The 26,429-nt window shown below is 38.3% G+C and overlaps 1 protein-coding gene across 1 annotated transcript in view; it reads left to right on the top strand.

Moving 5' to 3' along the window:
- Nucleotides 1-26,429, top strand: part of LOC103029580 (alpha-tectorin-like) — a 172,082-nt gene that overhangs the window by 37,494 nt on the left and 108,159 nt on the right. Inside the window, exons 9-16 of the mRNA XM_049476096.1 lie at nt 1,676-2,059; nt 2,139-2,204; nt 6,536-6,964; nt 10,136-10,525; nt 10,616-10,699; nt 21,530-21,574; nt 22,956-23,024; nt 24,547-24,609. Coding sequence (XP_049332053.1) covers nt 1,676-2,059; nt 2,139-2,204; nt 6,536-6,964; nt 10,136-10,525; nt 10,616-10,699; nt 21,530-21,574; nt 22,956-23,024; nt 24,547-24,609 — 1,530 coding nt within the window. The remainder of the gene's footprint in view (nt 1-1,675; nt 2,060-2,138; nt 2,205-6,535; nt 6,965-10,135; nt 10,526-10,615; nt 10,700-21,529; nt 21,575-22,955; nt 23,025-24,546; nt 24,610-26,429) is intronic.

Below are 26,429 nucleotides of genomic sequence, written 5' to 3'. Positions count from 1 at the left end.
GACAGGCAGACAGACACTTTATTGATCCCAGAGGGAAATTCTGGAGTCCGATTAACAGTCAGATCAACTAAAATGTAGGGCTGGCCCGAATAGCGTTTTTTGAGCTCCGGATATTCGGCACTGATTCGAAGCGAATATTCGAATATTCGTTTTTAAAAAAAGAGGTAAAAAAAAAAAAAAAAAAAGCAAATCACGGCCCCTTTAATCCACTGAAAAATGTTCAATTTGCTCTGACCGACGAGACATATTCACCCCGGATTTTTGGTGTTTTTATCCCGGATTTTTGTGTTTTCACCCCATATTTTTTCTGTGTTTTTAGCCCAGATTTCTTTGTGTCTTCATCCCGGAATTTCTGCTGCCCCACACCGCGGCTTATCCGCTGCGTAAGCAGGCTAGGAGGCTGCTGCTGCACGGTTTCTCCGCTGCGCAAGCCAGCCCAGTAAATTGCTGTTTGTGTTTTCACACTTAGGCTATTTGCTTAAAAAAACAAACAAAAAAAACGTTTGTTCAGGAAGTATTTTATATTCTTAAACATTGTTAATTATATTAGAGGACAGTCATTGTAAACTGTACTCGGTCTATTTCGGTTAAAGGATTGTGCAGGGCATATTACTGATTTTGTATTTTTGCACTTGGGCTATAAGCTCAATATTAAATATTTCGTTTGTTTAGAAATTATTTTATATTTTTAAACCATGTTAAATTATATTAGAGTAGAGGAAAGTCATTGTTAATGACGTTATTGTACTTGGTCTATTTCGGATTAAGGATTGTGCAGGGCATAGCCCTATTACTGATTTTGTATTTTTGCACTTGGGCTATAAGCTCAATATTAAATATTTCGTTTGCTTAGAAATTATTTTATATTTTTAAACCATTTTAAATTATATTAGATAAGAGGAAATTCGTTCAGACATCATTTTTGTAGGCCAGGCTTTTGTAACCGATTTAGCCCCTACTGTTGCCACATTACCCCTTACGTTTTATTATATAAATCAGTTTCGAAGAGCCTGCATTTTTTTTTATCATGTATAATAGAGGTCTGCGCGAGACTGATTTTTAAACCCACTCTTCCACGCTCCCGCGTTTCTGTCTCGTTACCGCTCCGCAAAAAAATTGCTTCTTTTAATCCCGCGCCCGCCCGCCACATACACATTTCTGCCGCTCCCGCCCCACGTTCCTAATATAAATTAAATAAACTACATTTAATGCTTCAAATTTACTTATATATTTATTAAAACAGCAGCGCTGAATAGTGCGGTCCCCTTCCTTACCCCAGTCCAAACACCATCGGTGTGTGCGTGTGTGTATCGGTCCATCCTGCGCGTTGAGAGTTTTCTTTAGGTTTTTTTTTTTAGAATTATTACAGTTACAGTTAACTATTTATTAATTTGCTCCCGCATCGTCTGGATTAAACTCCCGTTCCAGCCAATAACAGTTCAGTTCTGTCCCGCGCGCAAGATATTCTGACGGGACCCTCGAGAACAGAAGTGGTTAGAGTGAGGTGGAACTCTGGAAAGGAGAAAAAAAACGAATATCCGAATACCAAAATTAAAAACCGAATACCTACTCAACGAACGAATATCCGAATACCCGAATATTCGGGTCCAGCCCTACTAAAATGTAAAACTATTATATATTACAAATTGACAAACTCTTTTTTTCATTGATACAGTTGCTTTTGACAATGTCACTGACCCCTGCTACAATTACATCTCACTGGACCAACCCTGGAGGGCCAATAATGAGACTGGTTCATGGTGGCTATCTGACAGTAACTTTTACTGGAACGGCTGGTACCGGCTGTTCTATTATGGAATTAACATTCGGTTGGCAGAGAGCTGTGTTCCTACATACAGATGTGGGGCTTACTACACTTTGTGGATGAACGGTTCTCACCCTCAGATAGAGGATGGAGTGGTCACTCGTCAGGTCTGTGGGAATAATTACTATGGCTGCTGTGGCCTCCATTCCAACCCCATACGTGTAAAAGCCTGTCCAGGAAACTACTATGTCTATGAGCTCATCGGCTCATTATTTAACTCAGCATACTGTACAGGTAAGGTCTGTTTAATGGAAAATCTTAACTTGCCTTATTTTATTTATGTGCATAATAATAAATATATATATTTTTCCAGATGTAAGCACCATTACTCCCACTGCGTCACCAACTGCACCCACTGGTTCTGAACTCAACACTATGAGTAGGTTCTCTCATGCACTTTCTTATAAATTGTCCTGTTAAATAGATCCACCTAGCATGCATGTAGTACTTTTTTGTCATATTTTGTTAATTTAACAATGTTTCAGCAGTTAGCAAATGGAAACATAAAATCAGAAAATATTAGAGTTTAGAGGTTCCCAAAAGCTTCATAAAGCTGAGCAGGGTTGTGCAAGTACACGTTCAAAGAACAACGCTCACATTTATTTCATGCTGCATGACATCTTCAAAACACAGCCATGCCAGGGCCAGTTTCTGGAGATTTCTGGATCAGTTTCTACACCAAACGGAAAAAGTAGTGGAGAAATTGAACTAAAGCAGCTAAAAACACAAATACAACAAAAATAGTTACTATTCACTTGGTCAGGACATAAAGGAGAATGATGTATTTTGCTAAGAAAGCAAAGGAAACTTACCTGTTATCTGTTTTTTCTACAGTAAGCAGATTTTAGGCAGTAAAGACGCTGCATCTCTGCTACTATGAGCTGAGTGGTTGGTGAGCTAATGCTGGCATAACAGCCACATTTAAAAGCTTTATAACTGGAGTTTAAAATCTTCAAAAATATGTTGGCAGTGCTGAAACATTTGATATTATTCTATGGTAGGAAAAGTTTCAGTATACAATTTATCAAACATTCTAAACTCCTAATTGTCAAATAAAATATACTTTGTCATTGTCATAATAATATATTGCATTGGGTAAGTGTTAAAAAATTCTCAACATTGGTATACACCCTTATATCAGTGTTGTATATGATACATTTTTTTGGTAGTACAGTAGTTATTTGGACTGGTGATGAACTAGTAGAAAGAATTAGCTGCCTATTGAGCAGGAAAACCCAAATGAACGTAAACTATTTATTCATTTAAATTTGTGTCTTTGACCTTTGTTATTTTATTAACTATGAACATAAACTATTTAAATAAAATGAGTATGACCTAAACTGGTTCATTTTTAATGTGAACTGGCCCACACTAAAGCTGCATACTTTACTATTTAGTTCTGTTTGTCACAAAGAGCATTTCCCAAATGCAAACGCAATATGTTAGGAACACCTGTCAATATCTGCATGGCAAGGCCTTATGAATTATGGGAGTTGGAGTGAGATAGTAATACTGATAGTGGGTGCCAGGTAGATGGAACATTTAATTTCTGAAGTTGTTTGGGTATTTAACATTCCTCAACTCACAGTGTCGCATGTACAAAAACACTTTACAAAAGGCATTAACACTCACAGTAATTATTGTGACTGGCAGCACCTGTGACTAGAATTGTCTGTAAATTATTAAAAAGCATTTTCATATAGAGACAAATTATGCATTTGACCAAGTAAAATCAATGTTTATTGATTGTTGTATAATGACTTATTCACTATTTTATGGTAAGAGTGTAAGGGCTGGTGCCCGATCGAGGCGTCCTCCAGGGCATCGGAGGGCGCGCCAGGCCAGTGCCAAGGGTTAATTGGCTAATTATCAACACCTGCTTTCAACAGCTTATAAGCAACTAGCCACTCGGCGCTGGATCTTTGAAGCTCGTGAGAGCGAATCTATGCCGGTTTTCCGAGTGAGCCCCGGCTCTTTATCTCTATCCCTTTTTCCTTTCGAGTTTGGTGTAGCTGTGTAGAGCAGTGAGCTCCACAGCCACCATCTCCCCCTCTCTAGTCTGGTGGAGCAGAGCGGTGTGCTCTTTTCTGCCGCCCCTTTCGAGTCTCTGTGTGTGTGTGTGTGTCTGTGTGTGTTTCTCACCGCGAGGCACGCGATTTGTTTACCTTCCCTCTCCCACGCTGTTCCTCCCCTCTCTGGTGGAGCAGCGTTTAAATCTATAAGCACCTCAGTTCAGTTTTGTTTTCTTTGGAAGCTCTTTTGTTCAGTTACTCCTTCACCTCGTTTTATAAGAGGAAGCCGCACTTCCTCGGCGATCCTTGTTTACGTTTTCTCCCCCTCATTCTCACTCACGCTCGGTGTGAGGTTTGTTTTCCACTTGTTTTCCTCCTCCGCCCATTTTCGTTGCTCCGCCCCTTTCGGCGATGCCTTATAAGGGCGAATACAGCAGCCGCGTCCCAATCCACTCGCTGGTTCAGCGGTTAGAGCATTGGGCTGCGGCCACGACAGCCTGGGTTCGATCCCCGCGTGGAGCGGGGTTTAATAATAATATATATATATATATATATATATATATATATATATATATATATATATATATATATATATATATAAACATATAATATTATTATATAATATTATATATCCTAATAATATATATATTAACAATTCTATATATTATTATTATTATTATTTCCCTTTTTTTCTTGGGTTTACCTGCTTTGAGATCTACTGTTCTGCAACTGGGTTCAATAACTCTCTGGGCTGGAGGGCAACCTATCTGTAGCACTCCAACCCATTACAGAAAGATCCAGCCCCAACATGGATCCAGCAGAGCAGTTAGGTCTCGAGCAGGTAAAGGCCACCCTGGGGAACCAGGGGGCAGCTATTGGGAGGCATGAACAGACCCTGCAGCAGATTCTAGACCAGCTGCAGGGGCTGGCTAATATTTTGGCACACAATCTGCCACACCCCACACAGCCAGCCCCCCGAAGTCTCCAGGGGGAGCATGTTGTGGCTGAGCCACCCACAGCGCACCGGGTCGAACCCCCACTACCTTCCCCTATGCGCTACAGGGGTGAACCAGGAGGCTGTAGGGGATTTCTCCTACAATGCTCACTCGCTTTCGAGCTTCTCCCTTCCCGCTTTCAATCAGAGCGTGCCAAAGTGGCATACATTGTCTCCCTCCTCTCTGGAAGGGCGTTAGCATGGGCTACCCCAGCCTGGGAACACCAGCCAGGAGTTTGCTCCACTGCTGCGCTGTTTGCCACCGCCCTTTCGCGGACATTCGATCTTCCAGTCCGAGGAGAGGAGGCAGGGACCCGCCTCCTTAACCTACATCAGGGTCGGTGTCTGAGTATGCCATCGAATTTCGTACGCTCTAGGCTGAAAGCAGGTGGAACTCCAGTGCTCTGATTAGCGCATTCCCCCCCGCGTCAACTGGCTGACTCGCTCGGTTCTGGCGTGGGGCCCAGCCTGCCGGGCCTCCTGCCTTCAGGCCACTAAAGGCATGAACCTCGATCCCGCAGGTCCTGATCTCTCTTGGGTACCCTCTGAATACCAGGACCTCCGGGAGGTGTTCAGTAAGGAGAAGGCCCAAATACTTCCTCCCCACCGTTCCTGCGATATGGCCATCGACCTCCTCCCTGGGGCTAGTCCCCCCAGGGGAAGGTTGTTCTCCCTATCGGGCCCCGAACGCCGGGCAATGGAGGAATATTCAGGAGGCCCTTGCCTTGGGATTTATTCGGCCATCCACCTCCCCGGCCGGTGCCAGCTTTTTCTTCGTGGCCAAAAAAGACAGTGGGCTGAGGCCCTGTATCGACTACAGGGGCCTCAACAAAATAACAATCAAGAACCGCTACCCCTTGCCCCTAATGTCATCCGCCTTTGAAGCACTGCAGTAGGCCACCATTTTCACCAAACTGGACCTGCGCAGTGCTTATAACCTTGTCAGGATAAGAGCGGGTGACGAGTGGAAGACGGCGTTCATCACCCCGTCCGGGCACTATGAGTACCTGGTAATGCCGTTTGGGTTGATGAACGCACCCACCGTCTTCCAGGGGTACATAAACGAGGTTCTTCAGGAGGCTATGGACCGGTACGTGTTCGTCTACCTGGAGGACATTCTTATCTACAGTCGCCCCGTAGACGAGCACGTTACCCATGTGCGACGGGTTCTCCAGCTGCTTCTGGAGAACCACCTCTACGTCAAGCTTGAGAAGTCCGAGTTCCATGCGCAGACCATCTCATTTTTGGGTTTTGTCGTGTCACACAACATGCTGCGCATGGATCCCACTAGCCCCAACCTACATATATATATATTATATAAACATATAATATTAATATATAATATTATATATCCTAATAATATATAAATTAACAATTCTATATATTATTATTATTATTATTATTTCCCTTTTTTTCTTGGGTTTACTTGCTTTGAGATCTACTGTTCTGCAACTGGGTTCAACAACTCTCTGGGCTGGAGGGCAACCTATCTGTAGCACTCCAACCCATTACAAAGAGTCAACAAAGACATACTTTAAAGTAATTTGTTAGGTTTCAGTTTTCAAAGCTTTTCTAAAATCTTCTCATGTTCTTCATCAGGGAGTTTGATATTTGTTAAAATTGTTTTCTGGAACTTCACCCTAGATGTTTTTTGTGTGTTTAACTCTTTATTGTTATTATTATTTTTGTCCAACTGTTTCTCAGCAACAAGACCAACAGACTACAGCTTTGACCCCTGCAACACCTACACTGCTCTTGAAGATGATTGGAGAAATGTCTCCAGCTGGGATTACTGGAACGGGTATTTAAACAATGTTTATGATGACACACTTTTTGAATGGAACGGCTGGTATCGGTTGTTTTTTCAAGGAGAAAATGCTCAGATTCTTGAGGGATGTGTGAGCTACACGAGATGTGGAGGGTACAGTGCACTCTGGCTTGGAGGATCTCATCCACGGCCAGAAGACGGCATCGTCACCCGAGAAATTTATGGATCGATAAGGGATGGAAATGTTGAGTGTAATAATTACAGATCATCCCACCCAATCCAAGTGAAAGCCTGTCCAGGAGATTACTACGTCTACAAACTTGTCAAACCAGATGTGTCATTGCCAAGGCCAACATACTGCACAGGTAATAAAGCTATTATACTTATGCCATGTAATGTCATCAGATTTTGATTACCCTATTGGCGTTTCATTTAAATAACGTTTAATTATTCAAGCGTTCAATGAAGGAGACACTTCAGCTTCAAAAACATGACACGTGTCAACAAGGCAAACAATGGACCAGCCTCTTTGTTCCTGATGTTCAAATAAATGTTCAAAACCTAATGCAAATCAAAGCGTCTTTAAAGCATTAATTATGGCTCACCAATCATTAGGATTAAAGTACAACATAAACATTTCAGTAAGACTTAGTAACTTTTTACCATAACTTTTTACCACTTTTTTTTATAAAGAGAGATATTGATTAATTATTTCTTTGCTATTATCATCATTATCTACAGTGGTGTGTGAAAATTTATTTTCCCCCTACATATTTCTTTTGTTCAGTTTATCAAACAAACTTTAATATCAGACAAGACAGGAGTTCATATAAAAAGTACTTTTTAAGTAATAATTTTATTTATTGAAGGAAAAAAAAATATCCAAACCAGTCTAACCCTGTGTTTTTGCCCCCTAAACGTAATAACTTGATTGTGTCACCTTTGGCTGCCACAACTGCAATCAAGCTTAACGGATAACTGGCAAAAAGTTTTTTACATCTCTGTGGAGGAATTTTGGCCCACTCATCTTTACAGAATTGTTTTAATTCAGACACATTGGAGGATTTTCGAGCATGAACTGCCTTTTTAAGATCGGGACACAGCATCTCAATCGGACTCTTGACTAGGCCACTCCAAAACGGTTAAAGGTTTTTAAAGCCAAAGGTTTTTAGATGTTTACTTATTTGTGTGCTTTGGATCATTGTCCTGCTACAGAACCAAAGTACGCTTGAGGTCACAAACAGGTGGCTGGACATTCTCATTCAGGATTTTCTGGTAAACAGCAGAATTAATTGTGAAGCAGCCCCAAACCATCCAACTAGCACCACCATATTTTTACGTTTAGTATGGTGTTCTTTTTATAAAATGATGTATTAGCTTTACAGCAGATGTAGCAGGACACACATCTTCCACTATTGTCACGTCAGTCCAATGAATATTTATCCAAAGTCCTGGGGATCATCAAGATGTTTTTGGCAAAGGTAAGATGGGTCGTTGTGTAGTTTTAGGTCAGCAGTGTTTTTTGTTTTAGAACTCTCCCATAGATTAAATTTTCAACCAGTATCTTTCTTATTATTAAATCATTAACGCTGACCTTAACTGATGCAAGTGAGACCTGCAGTTCTTTAAATGTTGTTCTGGGTTCTTTTGTGACCTCCTGGATGAGTTGTCCATGCCCTTTTACGAATAATATCTCTCGCTGTGGTTCTCTGGCGTCCCAAAGCCTTAGAAATGACTTTGTAACCTTTTCCAGACTGTTAGATGAACAGTGACTTTGTTTTCTCATCTGTTTTTGAATTTCCTCTGATTGTGGCATAATGTGTTGCTTTTTGAGATCTTTTAACTGATTAATTTTATCAGGCTCCTTTTAAGTTATTTCTTGATTCTACAGGTCTGGTAGTAATCAGGCCTGGTTGTGGTTATTAAAACTTTAACTCAGCTTTCCCAAAAGTTTGATAAATCACAGTTAATCTATGGGGGGGACAAACACTTTTTCACAAAGAGCTAGATTGGTTTGGATAGTTGATTCCTATAATAAATTAAAGTGTCATTTTAAAAGTGCTTTTTATATTTACTCATGTTATATTTGTCTAATATTAAAGATTATTTGATCATTTGAAAAAATTAAGTACGACACAATGCAAGAACAAAAAAAAATCTGTAAATCTGCAAATACTTTTTCATGCAAGTGTATATGCCAGTATGCTAGGGTTTAGAGGGTTAAACAATGTTATGATACATCATCAGATAATACTTCACTTAATATTTATATGATTATACAGTGGTATTAAAAAGTTCAGGCACTTATGGTTATGTTCCTGATAATAAGAAGCTACAGGAAGCATTTACAAGCTGTTATTTTAAAATGTTGATGTAACTTTCCTGCACCTGCGTAATTTTGTTTAAAGAATTATTGCACACTTTCTGTATCTGGAAATCTGAACTTGTATTTAACAATGTTTTGTATTTGCTGTTTAGAGGTGTCTCTGAATTCTGGTCTGTTCAGGAAAGTTAGGGTTAGTTTTAGTTAAGGATACAGCTGCAAGAAAAAAGTATGTGAACCCTTTGGAATTCCTGCATAAATTGGTCATTAAATGTGTTCTGACCTTTATCTAAGTCACAACAATGGACAAACACAGTCAGCTTAAACTAATACCATGCAAAAATATGGTATTAGTTGGGGTAGGTTGAAGTGTGTGTGAACCCCTAGGCTAATGACTTTTCTAACAGATAATTGTACCTTATACCTAGCGTTTTTCAAGCGATTTCTCGGTACAATACAATACAATATAATTTAATATAATATAATATAATATAACATAATACAATACAATACAATACAATACAATATAATATAATATAATTGATTCAACCAAGGAAATAATATTTTTGTTTCCCTCAAAATTGGCGTTCCCTGGTGTTTAAGTTGGTGAACTGCAAGCAAAATGCTCTTTAAGTAGAACGTTAAGAATAACGACAGGGTCAGGTTACTCGTTAATCTGTGAACGAGTTTACATAGTACTTTAGTTAAGCACGGGTTTGGGAAACACTCTTTAATTAACGATCAATCTTAAGTTAACAAAGTTCTTAGCGTTATGAACCTTTCAGGAAACCCACCCCAGATCTACAGGAAATGTTTGGTTGAGGTTATTGCTTTAAGGAGGGTTATTAAATCCAAAGGTTCACATACTCTACCACCCCCCCCCCCTCGCTGTGAATGCTAACAAGTTGTGTTCAATAAAACCATGCAAACATTGGTATTAATTTAAGCAGACTGTGTTTGTCTATTGTTGTGATTTAGATAAAGATAAGAACACATTTAATGACCAATTTATGAAGAAATCCAAGAAATACCAAAGGGTTCACATTTTTCTTGCAACTGTAATTAAGAAGAATTACGTACTCTGGATAAGGGAACCTCATAAATGCAGCAAATTTTATTGCAATATTAAAATAATTGGAAATCACTGTTTTGAGCTCAGAACATACCAAACTAGCATGTTTTTAAATTAACTTTACTATGATCTCCATAACAGTTGTTTTTACCAAACCGAGTATTGACCCCTGCTACAACTACAATGAACTGGATGAACTCTGGAGAGCTACAAACCAAACAAACAACTGGTGGTTGTGTGACAGTTCCTTTGGCTGGGATGGCTGGTATCGTCTTCTCTATGATGGCAATAACATCCGGATGCCAGAGTCATGTGTTAATCGGGGCATGTGTGGCACTGATATCGCTCTCTGGCTAAATGGTTCTCATCCTCGACTGGAAGATGGAGTGGTCAGTCGGCAGGTCTGTGGGAGCTGGTACGGTGACTGCTGCTATTTTAAATCCTTCCCCATTCAAGTGAAAGCCTGTCCTGGAAATTACTATGTGTATGAGTTTGTCAGTCCAGCCATCTGTGCATCAGCTTACTGTGCAGGTGTGTATGATCGCATGATATTCCATGTTTCTTTTTTGATTATGAATGTATTTGTAATAATATTGAATAATATTAATCACCTCATTTCAGATATAGACCTCCTTTCCCCAGTAACTGCTCCAAACATACCAGATCATATAGAGCCCACCACTGTGGCCACCACCACCACTATCGGTAAGTGCATAACATTGCTCACTTCTATTTACCTTTATAAAAGAAAGAAAACCGTTACTTTTTACTACAGCAGCTAAATAATATATGCTGTGTTATAATTTATGCTCAACTATTTCCAAATTGTAATATGTGTACCACATTATAAAGCTATTTTAAAGTAGTTATTTTAACCATATATCATAAAATAATAAGATATTTATGTATTATGAATACATTTAACAATAAAAAAATAGACAATGATGATATTCTTCATATAAATATCAGATGTGTGTACCATGATTATAATTTACATGTGACATTATAAAGTTTGGGCACACCTGATAATTTTCATGATTTTCCTTTGTAAATCATTGGCCTTGCCCACCTCGTCTTGATGCCGCGGGTAGGGGGTTATTCACGCTGCCGCGGGGATAGTGGAGTTGCACCCGCAGATAGAGGGTTATTCGTGCTAGCTGTGAAATAAGGACAGAAAACACAAAGGAAGCTGCAGAATTCTGTATGGGATAAGAACAAGGGTGTCAAAAGTATTTACCAGATTTGGAAAAAGTACAGAAAAGTTGTAATTAAGTAAAAGTATCTTTACTTTACTAAAAATATACTTGAGTAAAAGTAAATAAAAAACCTTAATTAAAAATGTACTTTTAATAAAAGTTACATAGTTACTTTTAATTATTTGAATTTAAAAAAGTACAACAAATCATAAATTAAATTGTTTTTAATTAACTATTATTCCACATAATAATTTGGACCTTTAAGGCAGTATTTGTTCAGACCAAACCATAAAACATTTTCAAGAACAAGTGGCATAGCATTTCTATGATAATTTTGTTTTCTTTACTGTTAAAAAGTTATGGTCATATAGGTGACAATGAACCGTATTTTTCTAGTTTTACAGTTATTTTTTTTAATTTTTTACTTTTTCTTTGCTTTAACTGCTATTTCTCATTTTTATTTTAACACTTAAGCAGATTGTTTAATGTTTCCAATAGGGCTGTCCTGGTAAAAAAAAATCCCCGGCGGTTTTATATGGTGGCTCAACACCGCGATATGCCTTCATTTTAGAACTATATAAATGTTTTTTATAAATACTTTTTCACATGCTTTTTTGCGGCTAATATAATATATGTTTTGTTTACGGGCTAACGAGCTTCACACCTGCTTTACTCACCCAAACAAATTTAAAACTTAATCCAGGGCTCCTCAGGACGACAAAGTATTTGGAGCAACTGGATATCAGCATTAATCACGCATTTTAAAGTGGCGCTCTGAGCTGAGTGGACAACTTCGATGAAAAGCGTTATATATCATTTAATGAAATGTATTTAAATCATAATTTAAATAACAGGTGTGCCAAATTATGACTCCCCAGTAGAATCAGACTCTCCTTCGCGTGCACGCGTGTCTGGTAAACATGTGGGCGCTAGAGGTTACTCTCGCTGTCCGTTATTTTTGTGTGTAAATAATGCTTTATATTATATTTCACTTAAAACACAGCTATATAGAAAGCCAAACAAAGACTCTTGTTAGACAGTGCTACTTCAGTTATATAAAGAAAGCAAGACGGGTATTGAAGAACTAAATAACTCGTAGGACTGAACGCGTTTTATCCACAGTGATCATTATTAGGAGAACATGTTAAACATGCAAAGATAACCAAGTTCAAATCTACTTTAATCAATTTCTTTAATTCGTGCTCACGATTTCTTTAATTTGAGTGAACGATTTCTTTAATTCGAGTGAACAATTTCTTTAATTCGAGTGAACAATTTCTTTAATTCGAGTGAACAATTTCTTTAATTTGTGCGCACGATTTCTTTAATTTGAGTGAACAATTTCTTTAATTCGTGCTCACGATTTCTTTCATTCGAGGCAACGATTTCTTTAATTTGTGCTCACAATTTCTTTAATTCAAGCGAACGATTTCTTTCATTCGAGGGAACGATTTCTTTAATTCAAGGCAACGATTTCTTTAATTCGAGTGAACGATTTCTTTAATTCAAGTGAACGATTTATTTAATTCGAGTGAACGATTTCTTTAATTCAAGTGAACGATTTCTTTAATTTGTGCTCACGATTTCTTTAATTCGAGTGAACGATTTCTTTAACTTGAGTGAACGATTTCTTAAATTTGAGTGAACGATTTCTTTAATTTGTGCTCACGATTTCTTTAATTCGAGGGAACGATTTCTTTAATTCAAGGGAACGATTTCTTTAATTTGAGTGAACGATTTCTTTAATTCCAGGGAACGATTTCTTTAATTTGAGTGAACGATTTCTTTAATTTGTGCTCACGATTTCTTTAATTCGAGGGAACGATTTCTTTAATTCGAGGGAATGATTTCTTTAATTCAAGCGAACGATTTCTTTAATTCGTGCTGTGATGATAATCAGTTATCTATATTTATAACCTGCTGATTATTAATGCTCTAGTGTTACTGTTAGATAATAACTGTAATAACTTGGTGCAGCTTATTGACCAACAATATACACAAATACAAATCAATTCCAGACGTGAATAAAGGACACAAACATTTTACTGATGCAGGATGACTGTATGTGTGCTTTATAAACCATATCAAGTCAAAGTTATGATGCAATGTGGAATTGTATTTATTAATTTCTTATTAATAAATACATAACAAAAATATTAAAGTAAAGAAGTGTAATTTTATAAATATACACCTATAAGAATTAGGTCCAACTACACTGTAAAAATTAGGAAATAAAGATAATATAAAAATAATTTATGCGTGACAGTATAAGAGCTGCTTAAAATCTATAACACTATATAAAATCAAAATAGCTGGTCTAAAATACTATTAATAAATTTTTTTAAGATGTTTCGTGAATGGGCAGTTCGAATAATAATTTGGATCAATTTGATGTACATTAATGTCATAATATTACACTAAAAACAGTTATCCTGTTCATACAACTATAATTTGTACGTCAAAAATTGTGGTGGAAACAGAAAATTGCATTTCATGTATAACATATTCTGTTTCTACACATGATAAAAAGTATCATGAATGTAATAATGATGTAACCAGATTTATGAAGGGGTGTATTTACTTGGAGGCTGACTGACTGTTATTAATGTTAAATTAATAAATTAATAAACACAATAATCTTTGTTAAAACACATCATAACTTTGACTTGATATGGTTTATATAGCACACGTACAAAAACACATCATAACTCTGACTTGATATGGTTTATATAGCACACGTACAAAAACACATCATAACTCTGACTTGATATGGTTTATATAGCACACATACAAAAACACATGATAACTCTGACTTGATATGGTTTACATAGCACACAGTCATCATGCATTAGTAAAATGTTTGTGTCCTTTATTTATGAATGGAATTGATTGTATTTGTGTATATTGTTTGTCAATAAGCTGCACGAAGGACCGTGTACGCTCGGGAGGCGCCGTGGAGAAACCACAACTATGGCAAAATCTGCACACTGTGTTATCTAACTGTAACACTAGAGCATTAACAATCAACAGGTTATAACAATAGGTAACTGATTATCATCACAGCAACCCTGTAACGGTTCAAGAGAGAAAAATGCTCCTTTCCCTCCGAGCTTCTTGTTTTAATGCGCATAAAAGTCGTTATAATATTACCGTATTTTTCGGGCTATAAGGCGCACTTAAAATACTTATTTTTTCCCAAAAATCGTCATTGCGCCTTATAATGCAGTGCGCCTTGTGTATGGATTTTGCTTGTGTTTACTGACCTCGATTTTATGTGGTACACGGCGCTCTGTTGTGCAGAATTCCTCACCCACGCCAGAAAAAGATCCCCCTCTTGGGCTAGCGCGCGGTTACCTTTGACTGCTGTACTGCCTCTCTGCTGTGGCTCAGGGTAGCTAGTTTCCACTGTAGCTCCGTGGCCAGAACAAGGTGCCGGTAAACTTTCCTTTCCACCCGTTCTGGGGTAATAGCACAAACTGTTTCTTTTTAGCGCCCACTTCTAAGTAAAGTTAACCTCTTAACACGCGCTGGCCCACCGGCGGGCCAGAAATATTTAATATTTCATAACTGGCTGTGTTTCTGAATAGTTATGAACAGTTACAGGTTCAATATAGACATCCAATATACCATTTTAAAGCTTAGAATCTCTGCTTTTGAGCTATTTAGCGGAATATCCTTTCAGAAAAGAAAAATTTAGGGCGAAATATGCCTTGGTTATGATTTTAATAATTCATAACTCTCATATTTGCGTTTATCGTTCGTCCATATTTCATCGAATGCGGTCATGTCATACACCATTCGAACCGTCTGGCTCTCCGGATTCCAGAACTGTGCTTTTACTGTAGGATGTATGTTTCATGAATTAGAGCTGCGTCAGAGCGCATGTTTCCAGTAATAAAAGGCTCTCCTTTTGTCCTGGGGTAACCTCCGGTCACTGCCGCCACCCCCCGAACACACACCCGCGCTCAGCCACAGGTCCTACCTTCAAAACGCGTCCAGACTAAAGAGAATCCATCAATCCAGTCTCCTGTAATCCACAGTTATATCCAAACAGCGCTGGAAATCACTCCATCCAGAAATTAAACTTATCCAATCTTTATCTCTGTTTTAAAACCGTTTTATTCACCGAATTCGGCACAACACGCTATTATAGTCAGAAGCCTCGCGGAGTAATGCGGTACTTGCTGTGCTTCAACATAATATTATGGTCTGTCGGAGCGTTGCGGCTACCGTTGTCAGGAGCGTCGCGGAGTAATACGTACTTGCTGTGCTTCAACATAATATTATGGTCTGTCGGAGCGTTGCGGCTACCGTTGTCAGGAGCGTCGCGGAGTAATACATACTTGCTGTGCTTCAACATAATATTATGGTCTGTCGGAGCGTTGCGGCTACCGTTGTCAGGAGCGTCGCGGAGTAATACGTACTTGCTGTGCTTCAACATAATATTATGGTCTGTCGGAGCGTTGCGGCTAAGTTTCATTTAGTGCGCCTTATAATCCAGTGCGCCTTGTGTATGGACTAACACTAAAAATAGACCGTTCACTCATCGTGCGCCTTATAATACGGTGCGCCTTATAGTCCGAAAAATACGGTACATAGGAAAAGAAGGCTAACTGGGTGGCCAGTTTAAGAAGCTCTGTTAAGATGATCTGTTACAGGGCTGCTGGGATTATTATCAGTTATTTACATTTATAACTTGCTCTGGTGCTCTAGTGTTACAGTTATTATACAGTGTGCAGATTTTGCCGTGGAGGCGTAGCTACTCACAGCCTAGCCTTCAGCACCACCGCAGCGAGACGTGTCCAGCCGGGAGAGCGCATGGTGCTGAGCAGTAATATTTTCTTTATAACTGATTTAAAGAAATTACTTTCAACAACACCTGTTTTACCCTCCCATTAATTTATATTAGGCTTACAAATTAGTTCTATAAAAAAGGATCATAGTTTTTTTGTGTAATATAAAGATATAATTGGTCCTACATCTTACAATTACATTTGGTCACATCTAAAACACATTTAAAATATTGGAATTTATCAAAATTGCAATATAAATTCCACACTCAAATAAACATCTTAAAAACATTGTATTATTTTTTATTTAGGCCAGCAATTATAATTTAATCTAGTGTTGCAGGTCTCATGTGAGCCATTTATAGAACTGTCCCTAATTCCATTAAAAACATTTTTTATATTGTTAACCTGCATATAATACTGTACAGTATATTTGATAACACAGAGACAGTCCTCCTGCATCAGTAAAAGGTTAATTTCCTTTCTTCATGACTGGAACTGATTGTATTTACGTTCCTTTGATCGCAATAACTAAAGTAAAGAAACTGAAGACCTCCGACGAGAGATTTTTCTTGAGGGTTTTTTGTTGCTTGCATGGGAATCATAGCGTGATTATTATAATTTTCTTAACTATTTATCAAATTGCGGGAGCGGGACCACTTGTTCATTTTTTTGGTTTGAATGATGTATAACATGTCCAAATATGGATGTATGAAAAACACAACTAATGGGGTCTTCATTGCTACTAACTTTCTCACTGGGTCCGGTTCGGAGCGCACTCGCTCCACTTCCCTTAAGTCTCTTCCATAAACATCTGTTTTGTTCTTCCTGGAGTTTGAAGTGGCGTGCAGGTTGGATGGATCAAGTACAAACCAATAGAGGATCTGAATGGTTTATGTTTATTCTTGTTATCCAACCACAAGCTTTCTGGATGGCACGATTTATCTGTTTGTTTTTTATGTTGCTGGAATGAAATATGAGTTACGAGGCATTTTTAAAAATGTATGGAGTAAAAAGTACCGATAACTGCGTAACTGGGCAAAGGAGCCAGCTTCTCGTGAGCAAACTCCTCTTGGATTCCAAGAAAGAACCAGAATTTGTTGTCACACATACGTGGAGGCAAAATGACTCCATAAGGGTGGTATGAGGGCCCAACGTCCACAAGTGGGGCTTGTGCTCACAGCCCAACACTGTGCAGGGTGATTGGAATTTGCCAGAAAACACCAAGATTGGCAAATTCGCCATTGGCGCCCAGTGTTCTTAATGGATGAAAGCAGGTTCACATTGAGCACAACAGACATTCTGCTGCTGCAACATCCTCCAGCATGACCGGTTTGGCAGTGGGTCAGTAATGGTGTGGGGAAGCATTTATTTGGAGGGCCACATAGACCTCCATGTGCTCGCCAGAGGTGGAGGCCACACACACACTACTGAGCCTCATTTTGAAGAAATTGAGAAATTTCCACTGAAGTTGGATCAGCCTGTCATTTGATTTTCCACTTTGATTTTGAGTATGATTCCAAATCCAGACATTCATGGGATAATACTTTTGATTTACATTGATCATTTTTTATGTTATGTCAACGCATTCCACTATGTAATAAATAAAGATTTTAACTGGAATATTTTATTCATTAAGAACTAGGATGTGTTATTTTAGTTTTCCCTTTATTTATTTAAGCAGTGTGTATGCTTTATCCCATCGGGTGTTTGAGTCAGAAGTGCTGGAACAGATTTGTTGTGGCAACCGACTTTTGTCACAGTCTACATATTTAATTGTTTTGTTGTGACTTCTCAAAAGTGTACCAGTTCCATACCACTGAAGTGACATTTTCACATTTTTTCAGTACAAGCTCAGTCCTCTACGGAATGTCGGCTGCATCCAATTTGGCTTGTTGCTTTGTTTAGAAAATATTTAGAACTGTTTAGAACTGTAATTCGAATTAATCAAAGTAACCATGAAAACGCTTTTTCTTGTTCTTTGTGAAATACTATAGGTCTTTTACTATAGGAGTTGTTTATGATGCTGCACATGAAACTGTTCCTCAACCTCCACTGTCTGCAGTAGATAGCAAAAGAAAAATATTCAGAAAAACAAGTTGATCAGGAAAAGCATTGTGTCTACGTCAACCCGTGAATTAGTATAGCCTCGCCCACCTTGGCTTGCGACCGTCCACAGACAAAGCTGAAACCACACAGCCAGGCATGTCTCGTCAAACAGAAGCTAACAGCACTAGGAGCAACATGGCAAGTTTGTTGCTGTGTTATTTGTTTTTTGTTAAAGTACAAAAAACAGCTCACATGGCATTCATTCATACTAGAGACCACAACTAGACATTTTAAAATGAATTAAAAAATGATGGAATGAGAGCTTTAAAATATATACAACCCCACATTGAAAAAAGAAAAATGCACTTAATAATGAACAGTTATATAAGAATATTATGACCACCTTCTGAATAGTAGGAATACTATTGTGGCATGAATTTGTCTATGTAACAGAAGGTATACAAAGGCACTGGTCTCGCTTTCAGTATTTTTTTCTCAGTAACTCTTATCTCTGTCTCGCTTTCAGTATTTTTTTCTCAGTAACTCTTATCTCTGTCTTGCTTTCAGTATTTTATTTATCAGCTATGCTTCTCTTGGTCTCGCTTTCAGTGTTTTTTTCTCAGTTACTCTTCTCTCTGTCTTGCTTTCAGTATTTTTTTTATCAGTTATGCTTCTCTTGGTCTCGCTTTAGTAGTTTTTTCTCAGTTACTCTTCTCTCTGTCTCGCTTTCAGTATTTTTTTCCTTAGTTACGCTTCTCTCTGTCTTGCTTTTGTAACCTAGATGAAGGGGATTCTAGTCTTAGAAAAGGAGTTAGGTCTAAAGTTCTGGCTCGCCACCCTTTCTAAACAAGGGAATTATATTCTTTCAACTCAATTATTTTTGTGAATCTGTTAAATTTCTCCAAGTACTACTTATATTTACCTAAGCTAGGCTCGCAAAATAGACATGTTACTTTAATAAATTGCACCCCATCAACAAGAAAATTACAGAATTGAATAACTGGTACAAAAATGGTTTGTATTTAAAGTATACTGAGTCTTGGTTTTCGTTTTTTTCTTAAAATAGATTCACATTGAAATGCTTTATCGTCTACATTAAACAAAACTAATTTATAACCACCAAGTTCCAAAATGTATACATTTACAGTAATTTACCTTATACAATGAAAAGCTGGTACCAGGAAAAAAAAAATAATAATATAAAATAATGGGGAGATCTCCAATAAAAAAATAAAAGAATGGATCGAAAACGAAAATTGTCCTGTTCCGCTTCTTGTTTGTTTGTCCCTTGTCCTTGTACCTACTGAGTGCACTCAAGTCCTACCACCTATTAAGGATAAGTGTCCATGGACATGATGAGCCAATTTGGAAGAAGCAGGTCTCCCTCCAGAAAGTGTGCACAGGGCTGGTTCTCCAGTTGAAAAGAGTCTTCAAAAAACCAGTCAGGATTTGCTAGCTCAGATACAGGGTATTTTTCCTCTCTTGTACTCCATTGCTTGTCTCAGAAGATGGAAATAATTTGCTTGCTCATATTTAAAGGAAAAAATAGCTCACTAGCCTATATTTAGAAGACAAAAGTGCATTACTTCCAAAAATTAGTATAAAAACTCCAAGTTGTCCTCACTGCAGTGTGTCACCCACTGAGTGTCAAAAAAATACAGGAAAGTAGTCTACAGCTTCATCTAAGGTGGAAAGACCACAACAAAATCACAATAAGCTTCTAAATAGTTAGTGAGTCTCATTTGATAAGTGAGATGCAGGCAAACTGCAGCATCTCAGCAGAATCTGATTAACAGTCGTTTTTTCTCTGCCTTAAAGGGGCAGGCACCCAGTTAAACAGCATCTAACAACTGCGATGTTTTCAGATTAAAGGGTTGCTCTCTAGGCATTCCCTTTGTATTTGATTTTACATATTGCTGATTTCAACTGCTATTCTCCTCTGTAATTATTATTTTATCTCAAATAATTACATAGGTTACACTTTCAGTATTGTTTTTCTCATTAACTCTTCTCTCTGTCTTGCTTTCAGTATTTTTTTCCCAATAACTCTTCTCTCTGTCTTGCTTTCAGTATTTTTTTCCCAATAACTCTTCTCTCTGTCTCGCTTTCAGTATTTTTTTCTCAGTTACGCTTCTCTCTGTCTTGCTTTCAGTATTTTTTTCTCAATAACTCTTCAGGGTCAAAACTAAATGTGAGAATAACAAACACAAACACAAAGAGTGAGTCATGTCTGTTTATTCCTCCCACGTGCAGTTTAAAACCGTGTCTTACATGTTCTGAGACCTTAATTGAATTAATTGAAAACAGTGACCTGAATCACCACTAAACATATCACAAATCACTCTGAACTGAGGGCACAGCAGTGAGTACTGTATTTTTCACAGTATAAAGCACACCTAAAATCCTTTCATTTTCCCCAAAATAATCAGTGCGCATTTTAATCTGGTGTGCCTTATGTATGAATTTTATCAGTCGGATTGTAAGGCACAGTAAAGCCGCTTCGCTAAAGTGCAGTGTTATACAGGAGTTTTAGTTTAGTTCTCCAGTACTGAGGTTGGAGCAATATTAGCGTTAGCTGCCAACCATGCTAAGCGCTAGCTCATTCACCTTGTAACCAGGTCACCAGGTGAGTATTATCGATTTGTAGCCGGCTGCTAACCCCAGCTAGCACTGTTAACGCAGCATTAGCATAAGCTGCTAGCTGCACTTAGCATGAGCTCTTTCACCATTTAGAGGCAACTATATCAGACTGTGGCCTGTGTGTTTACCATGTTAAAACAATCTACATAGTACAAACTGCAAGGTAATTTCTCCCTAGCTTACCAGAACAGGGTTCCTCAGTGCAGCGCTGTCCTGTGGCATTTACTATGTCTAACAGTAGCTAGCGGTTAGCTGCTAATGCTAATGCTGCTGCACCCAGCCTTGGTGGAAATCTGGAAATCTAAGCTTACTCTAAGTAAACAAAAGCGCTTTACTAACCCAAATAAATGGTATTATATAGGTAGTATAAAAGATGACAGTCCAGACCTAGGCTTAAGCAAATTTCATCTAGCTAAGCCTTAATAAATTCTATTTAAATACCCCAAGTATATATAATGAGCAGAATTTCCAAAACAGCCGCTGTGGCTTGGGTTCTGCTCTTATGACTTTTAACATGTGATTGAGGTAGCTTATTTAGTAGAGTGTTGGCCTGTGATCATGTTGGGGAGCTTACCCATTACATTTTCTATTACTTGAAAGGTAGAGTTCACCCTACACAAAAATCCTGTAAAAGTGCCCTTCAATGTGTTTTGTGTGCATTCACACATGATGATCGAAGATAATAAAGTGTTTTTGGAACCAACATAGCAACATATTGGTTTTAGCAACATGCAGATAATATGTACATCCTGTTAGAGCCATTACTCTACTGAGAGCAAATTTAAATAAAACAATGAACACTAGAGGACCTGCAAAAATATGTGATGTTGATTTAACATTTTATGTTGACATCTTTTCAGAAATACCACAAACTACTACGACTGAGCCGCCCACTATCACTACAGGTAAACTACTCTTTACTCTTTGAGACTGAAATTCTAAAAAACACAATTTAAATTGGACTGAATAAGAGTGATCTGGGGCGTTTTCTAGACTAGCGAGAATCTGCCAAAAAAGGCGTTACTGACAACACAAATTGCCGCTGATTGGTCTAAGATATTCAGTGTCAGGACGGGCTGTCTAAAACAGTCAGAGCTAGTTTAAAACTGGTTGAATGTGTTTTCAGTTAAATGTGCATCATTCTTTTCGTCCTGTAATGAGGCTTTGCTCGATCGTCCTAATGAAGAAAATGTCATTGATTGCAACCAACTGGAACATCTTACCAACCCCATGAAATGCTATAGCAACAACCCTAGAAACCATCATTAATCTAAGTATTTAGAAAACTAAAAACAGGTACCTCACATGCAAACCCTTTAGATCAGTTTTTTATGGTGGCCGAGAAAGCCCAACGCAGTGCAAATTGAAAAGCGCTGCAAAAGCACAAAACACATCCATCAAAATTACAACACAGGCGCAGCAAATAGAAAAACGCGCTGCAAATAGAAAAACGTGCTACAAATACAACCACAACACAACGGAAGTGAGTCACAACACAACGGAATTTTCCCGGTGGACCTTAAAAGATGCTGTACCAGCTAAGCTGCGTCTTCAGTAATGTCTCGGACTTCACTATGTGTACAAAGGACAATAAGTGGCAAACAAGGCGTAATAACTTACTTTTCAGAAGCTTGTTTGCCACTTATTGTCCTTTGTACACAGCTGGTACAGCATCTTTTAAGGTCCCCCGGGAAAATTCCGTTGTGTTGTGACTCACTTCTGTTGTGTTGTGGTTGTATTTGCAGCGCGTTTTTCTATTTGCAGCGTGTTTTTCTATTTGCTGCGCCTGTGTTGTAATTTTGATGGATCAATGCTGCGCTTTTAATTCCAACCCCATTCAAGTGAAAGCCTGTCCTGGAGATTACTACGTTTATGAGTTCGTCAGTCCAAATGGCTGTTCTTTAGCTTACTGTGCAGGTGTGTATTCTTACTGTTTAATATGATATTCAAACACTGTCATTATTTTATAACTTTCTCTTTTATATGTTTATTCAGTGTCAGAATCTTATTATGAAACCCCAAACACACAAATTGATATAATGAGTCATAAATCACTCCTGTTTTTTTTATTATTATGTCTTTGACTGAGTAAAAACAGTAATAAGCTATTACAGATCTAAAAGGCTCTCTGAATAAGCCCCAATTTACAGTAACTGAAAAAACACAGTGCTTCCAGTTTACTGCACTGACAACTAATTTAAATACAAAATAAAATAACCGCTAGAGGGCCTGCAGAAAGATTATGTTAGGTACTGTTGATTTAACTTTTAAAATGTTCCGTTACAGATGTTGGAAGTGAAACCACTACAGAAACACCTCAAACAACAACAACTGAGCCACTGCCTACCACTACAGGTAAACTACTGTTCTCTTTCTTCCAGTTCTAAATATAAATGTGTTGACTCCCTTAAATGAAATTTCTGTTACTGTGAATATTACAGTGAGTAAAACATGAACTGGTCTAAAGACCAACATCAGTGTTCAGAGCCCAGGCGCTTCTCATTCGAGATTGAACAAATCTTCCCAAGTCTTCTCTGAATCATTTGGGTGTTTACTGTACATGAGCTTTCTTAAGGCACTGTAGTGTCTCAGTCCATTACAGTGAAGTGTGTTACCAATCGTTGCTTGATGACTGGTTATCCAGCTCCTGTGAGATCATTAACAAGCTCCTCCATGCAAAACCTCTTTCTCAGACAGTGAGATATTGCATGGAGCTCCAGAGTGAGGGTGACTGTCTGTCATTATCTCACCAACAGTGGTCTCTTTCTCGTTTTGTAGCCTTCAAGAATCAACCAAAAAAAGGCGTTATAGCAGGGAACACAAGTTGCCGCTGATTTGTCTAAGATATTCAGAGGCAGAACTGTCTGTCCAAAACAGAAACAACTAGTTTAACACTCACACTCACACTTCTTTTTTCGCCTTTGCGTTGCTCGATCACCCTAATGAAAAAACTGCCAATGATAGCAACCAACTGGAACATCTTACCAACCCTTGAAATGCCATAGCAACAAACCTAGCAACCACCACAAATCGAATTATTTAAAAAAAAATAAAAACAGGTACCTCACATGCAAAACACAGTTTTTCCATCAGTAACCCAAGCACTGACCCCTGTGATAACTACAGCATACTGGATGAGCCCTGGAGAGCCACAGACAGCCCCAATTACTGGTGGGGTTTACACTGTGAACAATACATCAGCTGGAACGGCTGGTATCGTCTGCTGCATCAGGGCAATAACGTCCGAATGCCAGAGTCATGTGTTAATGAGAACATGTGTGGAACTCATGCCCCTCTCTGGCTGAATGGTCCTCATCCTCGACTGGAAGATGGAGTGGTCAGTCGGCAGGTCTGTGGGAGCTGGTACGGTGACTGCTGCGGTTTTAATTCCTACCCCATTCAAGTGAAAGCTTGTCCTGGAAATTACTACGTTTATGAGTTCGTCCGTCCAATTACCTGTCATTTAGCTTACTGTGCAGGTGTGTATACTTTATTGTTTTACATGATGTTCAGTCATTGTCTTTATTTTCTCCCTTTTTGTTTTAACCTCTGACTGCAGGGCCGTGGGTGACCATATCTGCTGTTTGTTACTGTCCTTTCCTATTAATAATATGTTTTATGATCTAACAATGTCCAACATTTATTGATGTTTTTATGGTGTGTCAGAAACTTCTACAGACCAATATTCATGTTTGAGAAAACACAGCGCATCCAACAAGGAAAACCATATCCTTCATTTACAGCAGTGAAAACATGATAACTGAAAATATATGGTGTTATAGCCATTACTTCTCTGACAGAAAATTCCATCTACTAAATGAAAAACAAAAAGTCAGCATATAGACATTATGTTGATAGTAAAAATGTTTCATTGCAGATGTTGGCAGCATTACCCCGTCAGAAATAACTACTACAACTGAGCCACCCACTACCACTACAGGTAAAGAACTCCTTACATTCAACATTTTAGGCAAAATTATTATTGATTCATGAGCAGGCAGTACTCAGACAAATGCACATATGAGTAAAAAATGTATAATAAAAAGAGCAGTCAGGATAGGCAGGGTTAATACCGGTAAACAGGAGCTAACAGGGAGTAACATATCAAACACGAGAAACAGTCTAGGGTTCAAACACAGGCAATCAGCAATGAAGAGCAAGAAAGAAGAGTCGAGGTACACAGAAGAAATGGTAAAAAAAATTATAATCAATTAGAGCACTGAAGAAACTTTTAATGCAGGACGAACCAAAACAATACTCATCACTGAGTGAGCGTTCTAAACAGCCTTTTATACAGAGTACTCCAGGTTATTAGAATTCCGGTGATTTCCTAGAAGTGCCTTGTGCAGAGTCATGTGATAATGTGAGTGTTGTCATGGTGAGGTGCATTCCGGAAAACATAGATCCGAGACTCAAGATGCAATATGCCTCTGTTTGGATGCAGCCCTAACACTTCTCAGTCTCAGCTTATAATGTAATATACTGTATAATTTTATAAACTGATTTCAACTGCTATTCTCCTCTGTAATTATTATTTTATCTCAAATAATTACATAGGTTACACTTTCAGTATTGTTTTTCTCATTAACTCTTCTCTCTGTCTTGCTTTCAGTATTTTTTTCCCAATAACTCTTCTCTCTGTCTTGCTTTCAGTATTTTTTTCCCAATAACTCTTCTCTCTGTCTCGCTTTCAGTATTTTTTTCTCAGTTACGCTTCTCTCTGTCTTGCTTTCAGTATTTTTTTCTCAATAACTCTTCAGGGTCAAAACTAAATGTGAGAATAACAAACACAAACACAAAGAGTGAGTCATGTCTGTTTATTCCTCCCACGTGCAGTTTAAAACCGTGTCTTACATGTTCTGAGACCTTAATTGAATTAATTGAAAACAGTGACCTGAATCACCACTAAACATATCACAAATCACTCTGAACTGAGGGCACAGCAGTGAGTACTGTATTTTTCACAGTATAAAGCACACCTAAAATCCTTTCATTTTCCCCAAAATAATCAGTGCGCATTTTAATCTGGTGTGCCTTATGTATGAATTTTATCAGTCGGATTGTAAGGCACAGTAAAGCCGCTTCGCTAAAGTGCAGTGTTATACAGGAGTTTTAGTTTAGTTCTCCAGTACTGAGGTTGGAGCAATATTAGCGTTAGCTGCCAACCATGCTAAGCGCTAGCTCATTCACCTTGTAACCAGGTCACCAGGTGAGTATTATCGATTTGTAGCCGGCTGCTAACCCCAGCTAGCACTGTTAACGCAGCATTAGCATAAGCTGCTAGCTGCACTTAGCATGAGCTCTTTCACCATTTAGAGGCAACTATATCAGACTGTGGCCTGTGTGTTTACCATGTTAAAACAATCTACATAGTACAAACTGCAAGGTAATTTCTCCCTAGCTTACCAGAACAGGGTTCCTCAGTGCAGCGCTGTCCTGTGGCATTTACTATGTCTAACAGTAGCTAGCGGTTAGCTGCTAATGCTAATGCTGCTGCACCCAGCCTTGGTGGAAATCTGGAAATCTAAGCTTACTCTAAGTAAACAAAAGCGCTTTACTAACCCAAATAAATGGTATTATATAGGTAGTATAAAAGATGACAGTCCAGACCTAGGCTTAAGCAAATTTCATCTAGCTAAGCCTTAATAAATTCTATTTAAATACCCCAAGTATATATAATGAGCAGAATTTCCAAAACAGCCGCTGTGGCTTGGGTTCTGCTCTTATGACTTTTAACATGTGATTGAGGTAGCTTATTTA

Source organism: Astyanax mexicanus, chromosome 3 (assembly GCF_023375975.1).
Source record: "Astyanax mexicanus isolate ESR-SI-001 chromosome 3, AstMex3_surface, whole genome shotgun sequence".
Classification (NCBI taxonomy): Eukaryota; Metazoa; Chordata; class Actinopteri; order Characiformes; family Acestrorhamphidae; genus Astyanax; species Astyanax mexicanus.
This window is presented reverse-complemented; position numbering and strand designations above follow the sequence as displayed.